Source organism: Cyprinodon variegatus, unplaced genomic scaffold (genome assembly GCF_000732505.1).
Source record: "Cyprinodon variegatus isolate N-32 unplaced genomic scaffold, C_variegatus-1.0 Scaffold83, whole genome shotgun sequence".
Lineage (NCBI taxonomy): Eukaryota > Metazoa > Chordata > Actinopteri > Cyprinodontiformes > Cyprinodontidae > Cyprinodon > Cyprinodon variegatus.
Genome location: NW_015150536.1, coordinates 296,964 through 315,110, shown reverse-complemented (window position 1 = coordinate 315,110; position 18,147 = coordinate 296,964). Strand labels below are relative to the sequence as shown.

Below are 18,147 nucleotides of genomic sequence, written 5' to 3'. Positions count from 1 at the left end.
TCTCTAGCTTTTTCTCCACCTCGAGCTTCTTTTCAAAACATACGGCTTTATGATCAACCGGAAGCACTTCTGCGCAAACACGCAGATATCTTTATGTTTTCATAAACGTCTTTTTTTTTTTTTTTTCAAATAATGCATTTTAAATGCCACTATAATCACATTTAATGAATGTTAATGCCAATTAAGGCCTTAATTAAAAAATAATAATTTAATGACTTTTAATGATTTTTAATGACCTGCGGAAACCCTGTTATATCTCTCTCTTCTCCATTCCTTAATCTCTATCTGGCTAAACAGCTGCTCCACTGGGGAGTGTTGATGAGTCAGGCAGTTATTCAAGGGCAAGGTGAGGCAACCTGACCCACCTCTTCTCTGAATCCTGCACCGCTGCACTTTATACATTATACCAATGCTAGTACCACTAATAAGTACTTCGTGTCTATGAAATAGTATTTTGTGCTTACGTAGCATGTCTGCATAGGTAGTTATTTGCTTACTTTAAGCATGCAGTGTATTGGATGACACAAATAACAAGATCCTGATCAGCAATAAACAAAGTGTATTGTATTAAAACCGCATAAACTGTCATTTAGAGCATTCCACAGTTTATTTAAAACTTGAACTTGCACTTAAACTTTGTAGTGCAATGAAAATTACTCTTTTCTCAGATATACTTTACATACAGTTCGCTCTTTTTCCCAGTTTGTGATGTGCAGACCTATTCCTATTTTTCCAGTGGCAGGTTAGAGGTCAAAATCTCCATTTCAGTAAACTTTAAACCCAACAGGAACCTGTATAAACTGTCGCAGGCCACCTATGAGACAAATCAAAGCTTCAGGAGCATCTGAGCAGTTAATCAGAGAACCCTCCAAAGTTTTACTGCAGGTTACATCACATTATACATGTAGAATTTTTGTCACTTTACATTTTTGAACAAGATAGGATTATAGGACCTTTGTTGGTACTTAAACCACATTAAAAAGCAGCCTCCTGTCAATTTCCCCTTTTTACATCACTATTATTGAGTTGACATGAGATCCACCAGCACAGCGGCAGTTGCACTGACATGCTGTAACTGCACTTTAGTGAAGAAAAAATAAAATATAATGACCTACTACCCAGAAAATTTGTTTCCTGGAGTTACATCATGACTCTAGGGTACATCATCAGCAAGTCACCAAAAAGTGCACAGTGTGAGGAGGCGGTGGGGTTGGGTTGTGGGTTAACACAAATGAAATGATAAAATTTGTCTGCTCTGAAAAAAAAATGCAGCTGTGAAAAATTAAGACATTAAAATATTAAACATTGCTGCCTATGCCTTCAGTAAACAACATAGCATTAGATCTTTGCTGTTATCATCTTTTTCCCTTTGTAAAGCAGCTAAGGTGGATTTTATGGCTATTTACCTCTTCTGAAGGAACTAACCAATTCAAATTTAGTTTAACAACTGACCCGAAATCAAACCGGTAGGCCTCATTACACAGTATAAATACAAAGTGAGTTTACACCATCGACGCCACGCTTGTTGGTGAATTAAGAACTGAGGTGGGTACACAAACAACTAGTGCAATCAATGACAGCTTTCTAATTAAAAGAGTGAACCAGAGCTGATAACTTCCATTTGGATGCAAAGTAATTTTCCCTTGACTAAAATAAAAGGCATCTGTGAAAACTGTATACAGATTAAGTGAGAAAGGGAAAACAAAAGGCGTTTTGGTGCGATAGGTTTTAGATAACAACATCCTGCAGTATGTGCTAAAGTTTGTCTATCACTCTCCAACAACATATTTATAAGGAAAGATTAATCTTTCTTTCTTTTATAATCTCTAATTTCCTCTTTTATTTACCCTTTTTCAGTCCTGTGCTTCCAACATAATCTATAAGTAATAACTTTGAAAATCTTAAGGGTTTATCTGCATCAACATTTTTATTAGCAAACATTTACTGTCGTACGTCCAACTATCACACACACATTGGGTAAAACAAATTGAGACATTTAAAAGCTGTGCTGTGCACATAAACACTACCTAATCCTAACCTAGGGGTCCCCAACTTTTGAGTTTAAAGTCATTTTCCCCTTAGTGAATCTAACAAAATGTGTTTAGAGATGAAAATAGTTAATGATCATGGAAAAAATTAAAACTTAGAATTTCTTAAAATATCTAATTCTTTAAGATTGACCATTTAATTTTATTTTAGCTTTTATGGTGAAGGGCAGTGGGTATTACGGAACTACACTTCTATGAAACTTATGAGCTCTGTCTGACACTGCAGCTTGGTAAATTTGTTGCCTCCCAAATAGCTGTCACTGACTTTCACAAGTGATCCTTTCATCTTAGTTTGTTTCTGGTCTGATGTGGCCAAGAGGAAAATTTCCCATATATTATTCTCATAAAACCTCATTTTGATGAACACAGATGGTTTGCATTATGTGGACAACAATCTTTATTCTTCCCTCCTTATATTTCTCCAATTAAGTCTGCCACCTCTATTTCATTTGCCTCTAATGAAACTTTTGTGCAGAGTGCAGGTGAGCAGGTGTCCGCTCAGTTTCTGGCAGCACTGAAAATCTCTTATTCAAGCATGAGATTCTAACAATGAAAGTGAGATGAATAGGTTTGGCAACATCGGATAATCTATTAACACATGCAAACAATTCTAGGGGAGGAAAATGAACACAAATATAAAGCTGCAGATGGGAAAATGGCTCCATGTCCAGCAAATTGCTGCATCAATATACGATCAACAAAGATATTGGTTTAGAAGTGGAATCTCAGTACTTTTAAAGGTATGAGTTTATGTATATAATATTAATTTGCACTCCTCGTTTACTTAAATAAAATAACTCATTAATTACAGCGATGAAAATAAAATGGTCAAGTTCTTTTATGGCCCTTCTGCATGTTACAGATAAACTAAAGTATGTGCTCTTGCAATCATCATGATTTAAATATGATGATTACATTGACTGCACCCAGCAAGTAATTTTTCAGAACTCACTTGTGCAAGTAATTGAAGCCTAAAAAGTGTTGCACTTATCACCTGTAACCTTGCTAGACCTGCAGTATAAAGCTTTTATCCCCTTTGTTCATTTTGTTTTGTGTGTCATGTCAGAATATTACCTATAGCAACAAACAACAAGGTGTGACCTGGGAAAAAAAAAAGAAAAATATAACACAGTAGGGTTTGTATATAAACATAAACTAGGAGAATATATGTAACTTAATAGATAATATCATGGCCCATCTATTATAATATCCTATAATTGATCATATCATTGCACCGCCATGCTATGACCATGGCGGGGCCTGGCGGTAGTGACCAGATACAACTTTCAACAATTCCACAAAATATGCTGTTCAGAACGCTACAAACCAGGCTTCGACCCCGCACCTACGACCGCCTGGAGTCGTAGGTGGTGGAGCTAGTCATAAAATGCTTTAAGTACAGCCACACTTGACTTTTAAAAAGCTGCGGAGTGGTACGGACGGATGTAAACATAACAGTGGGTGAGCTGAGCAGGTCAGGCCGGAGGAAGGGATGTGCCAGACGGAGCAAGCGAGGCAGCATAGGGGGGCTAACGGCGAAGCTAAGAAGGAATCCCCACAGACCACTGTTACATCAATGTCCGCCCACTGGATAACAACATAGATCATCTCCATCTCAAACTCTCTTCAAATAAGGAGATTAGTAACTGCTGCGCCATCATTCTGATTGAGTCTTGGCTTCATTCATCTATACAGGACAATGATATTAGCTTAGAGCGGCTAACGCAATACCACGCCAATAGAAACAAAGAACTCAACTGTAAGACTTGTGGTGGTGGGCCTTGTGTTTACATCAACAACAGCTAGTGTAAAAATGCTAGACCGGTCGCCAGCTGCTGCTCTCCAGATATCAAGTTTCTGACTGTTAACTGCAGACCGTTCTATCTGCCCAGAGAGTTCAGTGTGGTTAGCATTATTGCTATTTACGTGCCCCCCATCCCTAATACAAAAGAGGCCAATGAGATTCACATCAGGCTCTGATTTTCATCTCTGATTTTCAATCTGCACTTAGAGGCCGTTTTCATCGTTACTGGGGATTTTAACCAGGCTAACTTAAAGAGTGTGCTCCCTCATTTGTACCAACATGTGGACTTTGCAACTCAGGGTGAAAACACTAGACCTGGTTTACTCTAACACCAAAGATGTATTCTGAGCAGCTTCCCGCCCCCACCTCGGGTCATGAGATCACCCTCTCTGTCCCAGCCCCAGTTAATGAGGGTAAACCGACAGACAAAATAATCAGAGTATGGTCTGAAAGGGCCATGGAAAAACTTCAAGATTGTTTTGAATGCCCAAACTGGAATATGTTCAAAGCTGCAGCAAAGTATGACAACAAACTAAATATGGATGAGTATACCATGACTGTGTCAGCCTAAATCAGCAAATGCATTGAAGACATCAGCATCACAAAGAACATCGCCATCAGAGCAAACCAATGACCCTTGATAAATGGGAGAGTTCAGAAATTGCTAAAAGCACGGAACTCAGTTTTCAAGTTTGATGAAAAAGAGGCACTTAGGACAGTGTGTGCCAACTTGAACAGTGCCATCAGATCAGCGAAGCAGAACCACAGCTAGAAAATCCAGAATCTTTTCCAAAACGGACGCAACACCAGGAGGATGTGGCAAGGCATACGGGCGATCACAGACTACAACACACCCTCCCCCCGGTAGATGCAGCAAACACTGACTTCCTAATTGGACAAACAAGGTTTGGGGCACTAAACAGCACTCCAGGTGTGAAAGCCATTCCACACCAGGGGTAGGAGGCACTCAACCTTGACATGGCTGAAGTGAGGAGAACTCTCAGGAGAGTCAACCCAAGAAAGGCCCCAGACCCTGATAACATACCTAGGTGGGTGTACAAGGAGTGTGCAGGTCAGCTGGCTGGTGTCCTCACAGACATTTTTAACACCTCGGTGGACCAATCCATAGTGCCAGCAGTCAAACACCATCATCCCACAGCAACTGATAGGAAAACTGGAACAGCTGGGTGTCACTACACCCCTTTGCAATTAGCTGTTAGACTTCCTCACAAACAGACCACAGTCAGTTCGGGTCACACAGAACGCCTCTGATGTCATCACCCTAAGCACAGGCTTCCCGCAGGGCTGCGTCCTAAGCCCCCTGCCGTTCTCTCTGATGACACATGACTGCGTCCCCAGGTTCACCACAAATCACATTATGAAGTTTGCAGACGACACCACGGTGGTGGGCCTCATCAGAGATGACAGAGCAAGACTACAGAGAGGACGTGGAGCAGCTGGTGGACTGGAGCAGAGACAACAACCTGATCCTGAATGTGGAGAAAACAAAAGAGATCATCGTTGACTTCAGGAAGAACCGGCCTAACCACTTTCCACTGCTCATCCACAGCTCAGCTGTAGAGGTGGTCAGCAGCACCAAATTCCTGGGGGTGCACATCACAGACAACCTCACTTGGACTGTAAACACCACCTCACTGGTCAAAAGGGCACAAAGCGTATGTGCTTCCTGCAGAGGATGATGAGAGCCCACCTGCCCCCACCTATCCTCACAACCTTCCACAGAAGCACAATAGAGAGCATTCTGACCAGCAGTCTCACTTTGCTGTGTGGAGGCTGCAGCAACGCAGATTGGAAGAAGGTGAGAAGAGTAGTGAGAACTGCAGAGAAGATCATGGGCGCTTCTCTTCCCTCCATAAAAGACATTTAATCCCAGCGCTGCATGTCCTGAGCCTGTAACATTATCAATGACCCCTGACACCCCCACCATGGACTGTTCTCCCTGCTGCCCTCTGGGAAGAGGCTTTGCAGCATTCAATGCAAGTCCAGCAGATCTTGAAACAGCTTCCTCCCAACCGCCATCAGACTGCTTAAATGTTGAAAAAACTCTAAATCATTTCATAGTCTCGTCATCACATGGATAACACCAAACCAAAATACTGCATATTTGCACCATATATATTTATTGCTCTGAACTTCCATATCAGTGTGTCTTTGCACCATTTTTTTTTCTCCTGTACTGTTTACATTAGATCACTGCTGCACTTGAAGAAAATAGAAATGTCATGAGAGCTGCACAAAACAAGCTTTCACTTTGTATGCACTTTGTATATACAATATGACCATAATTGTTGTCTAAGTCTAAGTCTAGTCTACGTCTTATAAAATACCTATTCTGTTACAGTATATGGCAGAAATATTTATTGTAGTAGGTGCCACCTTCTGTAGAACTGGATGGATCACAATAATAATGAGCTGAATGCAAATGGACAAGTATAAGGTAAAATGTTAACTCTGATCTTTAGGTAGAATCCCACTTAAGTTGCAGCTAAGCACTGATTGGCTGAGTTTCTTAACACTAAATACCAAATTCCACAAAGAAAAGGTGAAAATAGAAATAAAAAACACAATGTCCCCAATATTATTTTCATTGGGCGACAATTATTCCTGCTTTATTCTGGTATCTAGAATGACAAACTCTGATGATATCTCCAACATTTGTATGATTTAAACAATAGATGCTATGGGGTTTATTAGACAGCTTTTTTTCACATCATCAAGGGTGTATTTAATAAACTGATGTGAACCCAAAAGAAAAAAAGATTCTAAGCAATACTAGGCCAAATGCTAAATGTGAACACTAAAATGTGACCAGCTTGAAAAGATCAGAAAAATATGTAAGCTAAAAAACAGCCATCTTGTCAGAAATGCATATTTTGACAAAAATTGTAAAATCGGGCATCTGCACCATCAGCTTTTAACACTTAGTGAACTTCTATCAGGGAGGCCTGTGCTAAGCTGCCCTAAGCAAGGATTTTAACAGCTTTATCACCAGACCAATAACTTCTCAATGAGCAGACTGAGAAACATCAGAAAGAAAAAGTCCTTCTACTCCAGTGAAAAGACTTATAAAGACACCTGCAGTAATATCTGCTATTTTCCACTCTTAGAGTTTAAATATCAGCTTTTGGGGAGGCATGCCTGTCGTCTTACTCTATGCTGAGCTCTTAGGGCATAGGCCAGACAACAAAACCACTTTCAGCTGTGGCTAAGAGGTTTGTGGATTTACAAGAAACTCCAACTTTAACAGGGTGAAACTCGGCAGAACGGGACATACAGGATCTGCAAAAATGTTTTGTATACAACACAGTGGCTATAAGAACAGAAGGTTGATTTTAGATGGTTTTCCTTTAATTAATCACAAATATTGCATGAAAATTTAGGCTATTGAATAGTATTACATATCTTGAACTCCAAAGTGCATCAGACGACAATGACTAAGAAACAATGTTAGTCTGAGCTCTCTAACTAAGCCAAGATTTAAAATAGTTTTGAAATAAATATCTTTTTTATTTTAGTTTTGACTTCTTATTTATAATTCTATTTTTGTTTAATCCATTTTTAGTATTTGTTAGCTAATTTAGTTTTTTTTTTTTTTTTTTTTGAAAAGGCTTAGTTTCAGTTTAGTTATTATTAGTTTCAGCTATGGCTTTGGTCTTTTACACCATAATGAACTTATGAAGAGTTTCAGTCTGGCTTAAGAGTTCATCATAGCACTGAAACAGCTCTGGTGAAAGTGGTTAATGATATTCTCATGGCCTCAGATAATGGACTTGTATCTGTACTTGTAGATTAAAGGAGCAGCACTAGACTGGTTTATGTCTTATCTGTGTGATTGATTTCAGTTTGTTCACGTCAATGAAAAATCTTCCTCATGCACAAGGGCTACCTGTGGATTACCACAGGGATCAGTGCTAGGACCAATTCTTTTTGCTATATATACTGTATATATATGCTCCCAATTGGTAGAACTATTAGAAAGCATGGGATTAATTTCATTATGCTAATGATAATCGGCTATATCTGTCAATAAATCCAGATGAAGCTAACCCATTACATAGATTACAGGCATGTCTTGAAGACATAAAAGCCTGAATGACTCTTAACTTTCTGCTCCCGAATGCAGAAAAAAACAGAAGTTATAGTCTTTGAAAAAGAAGCTGATTAGTCAGTCACTTAATTTGGATGTGATTAAACTGATTTCAGATTATAAAGTAAAACATCTTGGTGTTGTTTTTGATCAGGACCTGTCATTTAAATCCCATATCAAAGAGGTTTCTAGAATTTCCTTCTTTTATCTGCGCAATTTTGCAAAAATTAGAAACATCCTGTCCAGGGGTGATGCTGAGAAACTAGTCTGTGCATTTGTTACTTCAAGGCTGAACTATTGTAATTCTTTACTATCAGGAAGTCAGCATCTTCTGTAAAGTATTTGTGATCTTTAGCTTGTCAGTTTCTTATCAGATTAAACAGAATATCCTTTCCAATCCCATCTTAGAGCAAAATAGTTTGGTTATAAAATGGCTGATGGTGGAGGCCCTTAGTTGATAAGAAGGCTTTCAGGATGTGGTTTATAAAGAGAATATCATCAGTTTGTCCTTTATTCTAAAGGATAAAACTAAATAATTCTTGATAAGACTCGCTTAAGGCTGTCTTTGGCAAGAGGTGGGGTACAGGTGGTAAAAATCCCTAGCCCATCATAGGTTATCAGAAAGACTTATAGGACAACCAACCATGTACATATAGCTAAATGAAATTGGAGCAACCCAAAGTTTTTAAGGAAGCTTTAGAACCTGGAAGGAATCCATCCAAGCAAAGTGAGTATAGGAGAGCTGTTAGCTGAAAGACCCAAGGCCACCTTTCCAACATGATCTTGTTACTCTGACCAATCACTCTGCTGCAAATCCTCTCCTGTGTCCAGCTTACTCTATTGCTAATTTTCTTAACTGCATCATTTTAGCCTCACCTACTTGTCTGCCGGCTACATTGGTGGGTCATTTTTTGTTTTTTGCTCATTTGCTTCTCTCTACAAACTCTCCAAAATGTTATTCTCAGCAAACCCCAAATAGCAAAGATAATAGAAATGTGGTTAGCCAAAACACATCGAATCAAAACCTAAATTTAATCTAGAAAACTTGCCACAGGCATCCCTGGAGCATATTCTTTTGCTCTTTTTGTATTTACCTCCTTTTCATTGACATGGAAGCCTCTCATGAGTCCATCAAGCAAGTGGCCTTCCACTTTCTGTTGTTATATTAAACCACGGTCCCAAGTGGAAGCAACAAACCAACACCCAATCTGTTGGAAATACATTTTTTGTCTCCTATCATTCATCAGGAAACAATTCAGTTGCAACAGAATTATTTGACATAGAGAGAAGAGATACATGTTCATGCTGCCTGTTGGCTGAGATCCAGATAACAAGTGGCATCTCCATTGATATCATGTGGGAGAATCCTGTCACTCTGCTGACTGGATTAGAAAATGGATCACAGGGATGTGGAAGAGTAAACAGCAACCCTTCTATTTCCAATTTCTTGTACAGCAGATAGAAATCAGCTAAAAAGCAGGAGATATTTTCAAACAAGGTTTCATAACAGACTATTGATGGATAGATAATCATTTGTAATTAATGAATGTTGTTTTGATTTCAGACCACTTTTTTCTGATTGAGATCAGGATGCAACGTAGCTAATCAAGGTGCAACCCACTTCTCGCTTAAAAAGAATAAAAAATTGCTGGAGAAAGGCACCAACCCTCTGCAACCGTACAAGAATGGGCAGGTATAGACAGTGAGTGGGTGGAGGTAGACACCTTAGTGTATATCCTGCTCAGTGTTGGTAGAGTTTAGACTTAGACATTTAGACTTAGACAGATTTTATTTTGTCATTTTGTACACACAAGTGAATACAAAAAGAAATTTTGTTAAGTACAGCTCTCTAGAATTTTTCATTCTTTAAAGTGCATCCTTGATAAAGGTAAGCAGCAGTGATAAAAACATTGTGATGGGAAAAAAAAACACTGGTGAGAAAAAAAGTGATGTTAAGATATATATATATATATATAGTTACAGTTCCATACAGGTTATTTTATTTTATTTTACTAATATATTTTTCATTCCTGTTTTTGCTTCATAATTTGTTACAGCTATCTGAATTTATATTGATTTTTTTAAGTAAACCTAAAAAAAACAGAAAGAATAGATCTGATTGGAGCCTTTGCTGATTTTTTTTAGAGTAGTACAAGCAGGCATACGTTGTAGATTTGGTTCATTCTACCTTTTTTTCCTTTGTAGCTGCATGAGAAACCACAATGTTCAAAATGGCTATTGGCTGCCAAAATGTTTTATTTTGTTGTCATTTTTTTAAAGTTGAGCAACATAACATTGGCTTGCCAAATAAGTTAATTATATTACCCTTCTACATGTTTTAGGGTAGAACTACAGTATGTGCAGGATGTACTAACAGGCTGTACAGGGTATTTTCAGTATGAGTACTGTTACATCCCTAGCTGCCATGTCTAAAAGCCTGATAGTTGTCAGAAAAATTGAAAAATTATTATTATTCATAAACTTAATTTATCACAATAGACTTTTATTTCCTTCTACTTTATCTAGCATGTGATTTACCACTTGCCCCTTATTCTTTCTTCTGATTCATAATGCTTAAATTTAAACATTAGTTTGCAACTTTGCTTCACTTACTATCTCGGGGTTTGTTTGAGTTAGCATTATGTTGCAGTTTCCATCTATTTGTGTTTAGGTTAAAGCTATTACTTCTGGATTATTGGATGAAATTTTTTATTTTGTTATTCATGGTATTTGTTTTCCTTTTTACTCACCATTGTTTGTCTAAGTATTTCCTACTAAATTGACTAGATAATGTCATCCATTACCTTACTGGGCTCTACCATTTAGAGGGTTTCCTTTGGAGTTATGCTTTGTTTGTTTTTCTTTAAAGTAACTTTTTGAGTTAACTTGTATCATATTGTTTATTTTGCAGACTCTTTCTTTATGTAGATGAGTTTGTAAATGAGATGAATTTCTTTCTTGTTTCTATGTTTAGACTTAGTTTTTTTTTCTACCTGTTTAATTGAGGCTTGGTCCACTGAAGTGCAGGTGTGTTGCTACTTGGTTATATAAGCACTGAGCTCTTGGAAGTTCAGGAAGGTTTTTTCAGAGTGAAATGCTGAATAAAAGACAACAGAGAAACTGGAACTGGTGGCTGAAGCGGTTTTTTTTTTTGGTTCAGCTGATTGATCCTCGACCAAACTACCTCACATAGCTAGTTAGAAGTTATTCTCTGTTCATACAATAAATACCACAAAAGTGTATATAAATATGAGTTAGAAACATTTCATCCATTGTGTATAATAATCATCTATCTTCAATATAATTAATCGTTACCAAGCAAAAGACTCACTGACCTTAAAGGCAAGAAAAAAAAAGATACATGGATGTCCTAAAAGAAATTCTTCATTCATGTAAACAATTCTGGGAATTAAATTATTCGCCCTCTGAGAATGAGTGCAGACACAGTGTAAAACATCTTAATTCAACAGAGTGGACTCAATCAGGCTGAGAGGGCATCCTACTGTGAGGCACCACTGCTAACCATAGAGACAGTATGCTGATCACTGTGTAGAGACCAGCTAAAGGAAACAAGCACATACGTGTTTGAAGATTGGTGATGACAGTGCCACTTGTGAGGGGTCCTTTGGTGGCATACAGGGCCACAGAGTAGGTGGTGCTTGGTTTGAGGTTGGACAGCTGGTGCTCATGCTTGCTTCCTTCAACCAGGAAAGTGTCTGCTGTCACTGCAAAAACAACACAACCAACATGTACCTGTTAATCATTTAACCATCAGCATTCCATGAACACTTTTAAATTGAAGGAAAATAATAGAGAATTTAGCATAATAACATTTTGCCGAACATTTTGTACGGATTCTGACAGGGCATTTCTAATGAGGTCAAATGATTTTGGTTGACTTGCAGTCAGCAAAAGTCAGGAAATTTTAGTTTTTGCCAAGGCCTATTTATGCATTAGAACAGTCTATTTTATTTTTACTCTCTTTTGATATTTACAGTAGGATATTTCCACGTTGGGGTTAACCTCCACCACAGTCTCATGTCAGCCTCGAAAATTTTGTTTTCAGCATTGTTCAGTATTTAGATCCACTCATATTCACTGGCAAATCTCCAGCACATAATGCTGCCACCACAACTGGACACAGATGGGATTGTTTGATCAGTGTCATGCACAGTATTAGATTCCCACCATGAATTGCATTCTCGTTTGCAAGAAAAATGTTTATTAGTATATTATTTAATCAGAACGCCTACTTCCACATGTTTTCTATTTTCCCTGCATTAGTTCATACCTCTTCGGAATTTTATCCATGGAATTTTTTCTGATGTGCTTTTGGCCTTTCTGAGACTGTTCTATATGAGAAGAGCACAATTTATAATTATAAATCAGGACCGATTATACTCATTTTACTAATTAGGTAATTTCTTTAGTTGTTTTTGTAGGGTTTTAATTTAGTGACTCACAAGGGAATTAATATCCATGTATCACAGTTTTCTGGTCTTTGAAAACAGGAGAAGAGTTTAGGTATAATTGTTGTTCCACTGAAAATATGATTGTCAGACTATGAAAAGAGCATGAATACTTTGCAATGGAACACAGCAGTCCCAGAAGCATGGAAAATTGCGGATTTGACCAGCATTTGCATAGTTTTTCAGTTTCAGTGGATTTACATTCCATTTATGCTCTTGGATGAAGAATCCTTTTGGGAGCAACTGTGCAATATGAGGCAAATTATGAGCCTGTTTATATCTAAATCATGGCTGTCCACTCTGTAATTACCTAATACACAGAACTGGAAAAGCAATCCTCATCTAATCTAACGGCTGATCCCCAGCAGTTCTTAAGTCTCTCTCCATTACAACTCAAAAATGTTTTGAATGAACTGAGATAATTGACAACTTAATATCCACTGTTTTCTTTAAGAGTCTATAAAAAAAAAAATAGGTAAAATTATTTCGCAATGATTGATGATGATTATAAGGCATTTGATAAACGAGAGACTTGTCAAAGAAAGAAATGTAATGTTGAACATTTTACAGTACAATATACTGATTGTACCAGAGCCAATAAAAATATAATAACCTCTTTTCCTTTAAAACAAATACATTAATTCATATAATGGAAGTTCCTAAATGTGACAAAGAAAGCAATGAATCACAGACAGAATTCTGGCTTCTAAATCAAGCCATGCTGTTATGGATTTTATGTAGGTGTTCTTGCCAATACAAATCTGATTTGTAATGCAGTGCAATACTCAGCACGGTATTCATTCATTGACATGGTTTGGATTAACATTGAAGTGCATCTGTCAATACCTTGCATTGCACTTTTCCAAATCCCTGTTGGCACTTGTTTACAAATAGCTGTTCAGCTGACACGTACTATCTCTGTATCTGATATATTCTGGTTGTATTGTACCAAACAACACTGTAATTCATATTTCTACTGAGTCGTGTAATGACGATTATAAATGTTTAGCAATTAATTTTTTTCTGCAGCTACTTCTACAGAAAATCTATAACATTTAGAGATGAACTGAAAAGCATGTGTTACATATTTGCACCCTTTGTGTTGTGTTAGTTTTTAAATAACATCTGCTGTTTTTGCTTTCACATCGCAGCATTGGTTCAAAAATATCCTGGCATTGCATCATTAAATATCTTGATCGGGATCTCAGACAATGAAGACAAGAATTGCATCCCAAGTTCAGGGTCTTTAAAAACTACATTGCTTGTACAGGGCTCATTAAAACAAAATTAAACTATGTATCTAGGTTGATTAAGACATAATTAAATGACTGGTACCCCAGTACCACACATGGGGTTCTATGGACCATGATTTTGGCATGCAATATGCAGCCTTGTTTTGCAAGGCCAAGATTTAAAAATCATTGCCTATTTTTGTGTTCACTGCTTTAACATTATTGAGTTAATAAGGATGAATCATACTTTCAATTTTATTTCATTCTATGCAAAGACACTGGCATTGAAAGATTAACCTCTTCCTCAGTCCATCTGTGTATTTGGATCTGCCTGAGCTCATCTGCAGCTAGAGATACTTGAAGCTTTCCCAGTATTTGTGCTTAGCTGAAACATTAGTCACTGAAATGTATAAACTTCAGAGCAAGTCACCAACTTCATAAAGGTGGAGTATTCTGAAAGTTTTGTCAGTAATAAAGCTCAACTACTTTCACATGGAAATATACTATACACTGAGTTTTTAAATAAGCCATATTGAAAGAGTAAACATGTTAACCACTGTCAAGCACCCTAGCAAACTGCTTTGCACAAAGCTATCCTCTGCAGGAGCAAGACTTGAGTTTACTAATGAGACTGCAGCTTAAGTATTGGGTCAGGAACAAGTGGTTAAGTTAGCTGAGCTTTAATTGAAGTATCACTAAAGCATTTCAGTTGCTTTCTTTACCTAATTAAATTGTTGCTTCGAAAGCTTGTAGAGTCTGTATGACAGAAACACCACAAGGGAAAGATTAGCTATTGCTGACAATTAAAATGGATAGGAAAGACATGTTACTTGGGAGTCATGGCTGTAATATAGACCATGTGATACAGTGTGAATAATAGTTTATTTTGCTGCATATTCATAACACTGATTTGGTAAAGTAATGAATAGGGACTTATAATTAAGAAATACAAATAAACAAATAAGGAAGAAGAAGAAAAAAAAGGCAACTTACTTATAACATCCTTGTTATACTTAATACTTACTTTCATTTTGTTAATTAGATGCCTATACAGACTAAAACAAATGCTCCTTTTAAAAACTAAATACATAAAACATCTAACTATAACTACATAATTTGAAAGTAATCAAAAAGTCAACTACAACTGAGTATTCACACTATTCTTTTGCACTTAAATAGCTACGCAAATAATATCCTTGATGTTTAAAACCTCTTGAAGAGTTCATATTTTCATATAAGAGACAAAGGAAGAAAAAATATGGCATTTTATTGTTAGTGATTCCCATATTTAAGTGTGTGATAAACAACAAATGAATAATAGCAATAGAAAGACAACTCACACTGGTTATGTGTGATGGTCAGCACGTAGTTGTCCACACTGGAAAGGGGAGGATTCCACCTCAGCAGGGCTCCTTGTGGAGTAATATTGAGGGCTGTCAACTCTGCAGGCATATCCATGGCTATGCATAAAGAAACAACTGTATATTAAAACGTTGCACTGTTTAATGGTTGAAAAGTCAATGGTAATAATTCTGGAATAAAAGACATTTTGCAAAAATGATTATCATGAAAAAATGCTGGCAATGACATAGATATTAACTCACACTGATATACCTATTATTTATTGCAATGCATGAACCTCCAGTCAAAACCCCAGCTGAATGAAAATATATTTTAAATAATTCTGCAACAAAAGAAACTCATTGAAAAGCAAATATGATATAATGTATAAAAACTCAAATATTCTCTAGGGCCAACAGTTTCCCTGGCCTCTTTATAATTTAACTATCACATTCTTGGACATGCCAAAATTGAGTTTGAATTTAATTATACCTTTAACCCCAGTGTTTCAACCCCAATTTCTCCACTGCCAGGTTATTTTGGCACGACAGAGAGTGAGGGGGGCTGATGTGGAATTATGAGTGAGACCCAAAGTTCTGCCTCTATCATATGATTGATAATACCCTTATTAAAGCAAAATACAACTGGAGCCATTACCACACTTAAGCGTATTACCTTTATTACTTAAAATTACAGAAATATCTAAGAAAATTTAGTGTAAGCTTCCCAAGTCAATTTACGGAATGAGCTTTGCATCTTTTGTGTTGTTGAAAAAAGTCCTGCTGCTATGAAAATATACAATTTAACAATAGTACTGATAAGAAACATAAGATTTGCAAGAGTGTAGCAGCCATACCCCGATTTTCCCTAATCTTAAGCTACAGAGGTGCTCTGATTTCTACATCCTGAATCCAAGCAGTGGCAGTATTATCTGTGGAGAGGGCCCTGTGTTTTAAATAATACAGCTACTGTAATAGATATTGTTATCACTTGCATTAACCTTTCAGCATAGGATGGTCAGCCAGTGTGTTGAATGTCTAAGGGAAACGTATTCCAGGACGTTACTACTTTTTTCTTTTTTTATGCTCCTTTTTGGTACTATACTGTATACACTCTTTTTATGTTGTCTGTTGTATTTTTATCTTTAATGGCATTTTGCTTTAACTCTTTGTACTCTATATAAGCTACTGGAGCCAGAATTCCCCTGAGGGAGTGATCCCAGGGGATAAATAAAATTGAGTCTACATATAAGTCTGAAAGAGAAAAATGTGATGATGATGATGATGATGATGATGATGATGATGATGATCACATTGATTTTTTGTTGTTGTTTCATAAGCTAGTCCACACCGACTAAAATGGGGTCACATCATACACATAAGTTAAAAAGAAATGATTACATGCATATTTCACAAATGGAAAAAAAGGAATTCAACTTGGTCAGGTTGTTACTAGTCTTGAGATTTTGTTCTTTTTTTCCTTTCTAAATGCAAATCTGAGTGTGCATGGGCAGTTTCCTGATGGTTCCCAAAGATTGTAGACAAATGCGTTTAAGGACAAAGACGCAGACTGCTTGTCATCTCTTTTTCTTTGCACATCCCAAATGTCCACAAATTATTTCCGTTACTGTTGTTGAAAGTAAACTGTAAATAATGTGATGATTTCTTAAATTAAGTGTATTCACCCTTAATTTAAGTAGGTAAATGAGATAGTTTGCCAATGGAATGAGTAATTTTACTCTTAAAATAAGATAATTAGATGATATGCACTTGAAATAAGACAATGAAATTGTGTTTTCTTATATTAAGTGTAAATTGTCTTGTTCCATTGGCAAAATGTTTCTTTTACCTCCTCAATCCAAGAACAAATGCACTTATTTTAAGACAAAATGACTAAAAAGATTTAGATTTTTTGCAGTGAAGGAGTGAGCTGCTGCTTATGTTGGCAATAGGTTTCTCTAGTTTATTTAGTAATGGAAGTTAGTTCTTGTCATTTGGTTAATTTTATACCTAACTTACAATTGTTGTAGTCATTGGATCTCTGCTGACACTGGAATGACTCATACATTTACGATCATGAGCCTCCTCTAGATAGGTTGCAACAAGGTGATAACGTTCAAACACAAGAAGTGTAAATAAACTGTTGACACTTAATTGATGCAATATTTGCTTAAGTTCTGACCTTGTTACTTGAGCTACAAACTAAAACGTTCAATGAAAAAATGTATACAATAGCTCTAGGGTAAAGGAATTAAACAGGTGTGTTTGTGTAGTCTTTATCTAAATATTAATTAGGGTAGTTCACTACACATCACACTCTACATAACTAAAGACACAAAAAGATGGTTTAAACCACTACAACTTTCAGCTGAGACATATTATTTGGGAAAAACACATTAGGATTATTTTGCCTCAAATGAAAAAATAAAACAGCTCTTTTTTCTACAGTTCTATTACATATGCTGTATTTTAGGAAACCCTGCAGGGCGATGTTAAAGAGTGCTTTTTTTCTGAGCTATGCTGACATTTCGGAGGGCAGCCAGTAACCTCTGCTTGAGCTGAATGCTTCAAAAGCAGAAATGGAGCTACAAGCTTTTAAAGTACCTCCACATAAACCTTTTATACAGCAAACAAAGAACAGGGTTAGGACCGGCTTATATACTTTGATTTATAGTCTAAATTGACTTAATGTGTCCTTGCTTCAACTTATGGTCACAAATTAATCACTGACTGCAGAAATATACAGGGTTGTAGAGTATCAAAGTAATCACATTCAGCCACATGGATTTTTTTTGTCTTATAGTCATCCTAGAGGGGCAACTTAAGGAGTCTATTTAGGTAAAAAAAAAAAAAAATTCAATAGTATCACAAAAACAATTTAGGAAAGCATTTGTTTTTCTACTAAATAGTAGATATAGGATCCTGGGTGGGAAATTAAGTGCTCTGCTGTGTCAGGTCAGAAAATGTTTTTTACCTTGATCTCACATCACAATCTCAATATTTTCTTTTTTTCTTACATCTTCAGATCAAAAGTTTGAGCTGTCTAGGACTCATGGGCGTAGGTTTGCATAGGGACCATAGGGACATGTCCCTACCAAAATTTTGAACTGACCTAATTGTCCCTACCAATAATTGGATGTGAGCAA

The 18,147-nt window shown here is 36.8% G+C and overlaps 1 protein-coding gene across 1 annotated transcript in view; it reads right to left on the bottom strand.

The window, feature by feature from the left end:
* The window catches only part of tnr (tenascin R), a 240,956-nt gene that overhangs the window by 30,457 nt on the left and 192,352 nt on the right, over positions 1 to 18,147 (bottom strand). The window contains exons 22-23 of the mRNA XM_015373217.1: positions 15,002 to 15,121; positions 11,542 to 11,685 (exon numbers count right to left, since the gene is read on the bottom strand). Coding sequence (XP_015228703.1) covers positions 11,542 to 11,685; positions 15,002 to 15,121 — 264 coding nt within the window. The remainder of the gene's footprint in view (positions 1 to 11,541; positions 11,686 to 15,001; positions 15,122 to 18,147) is intronic.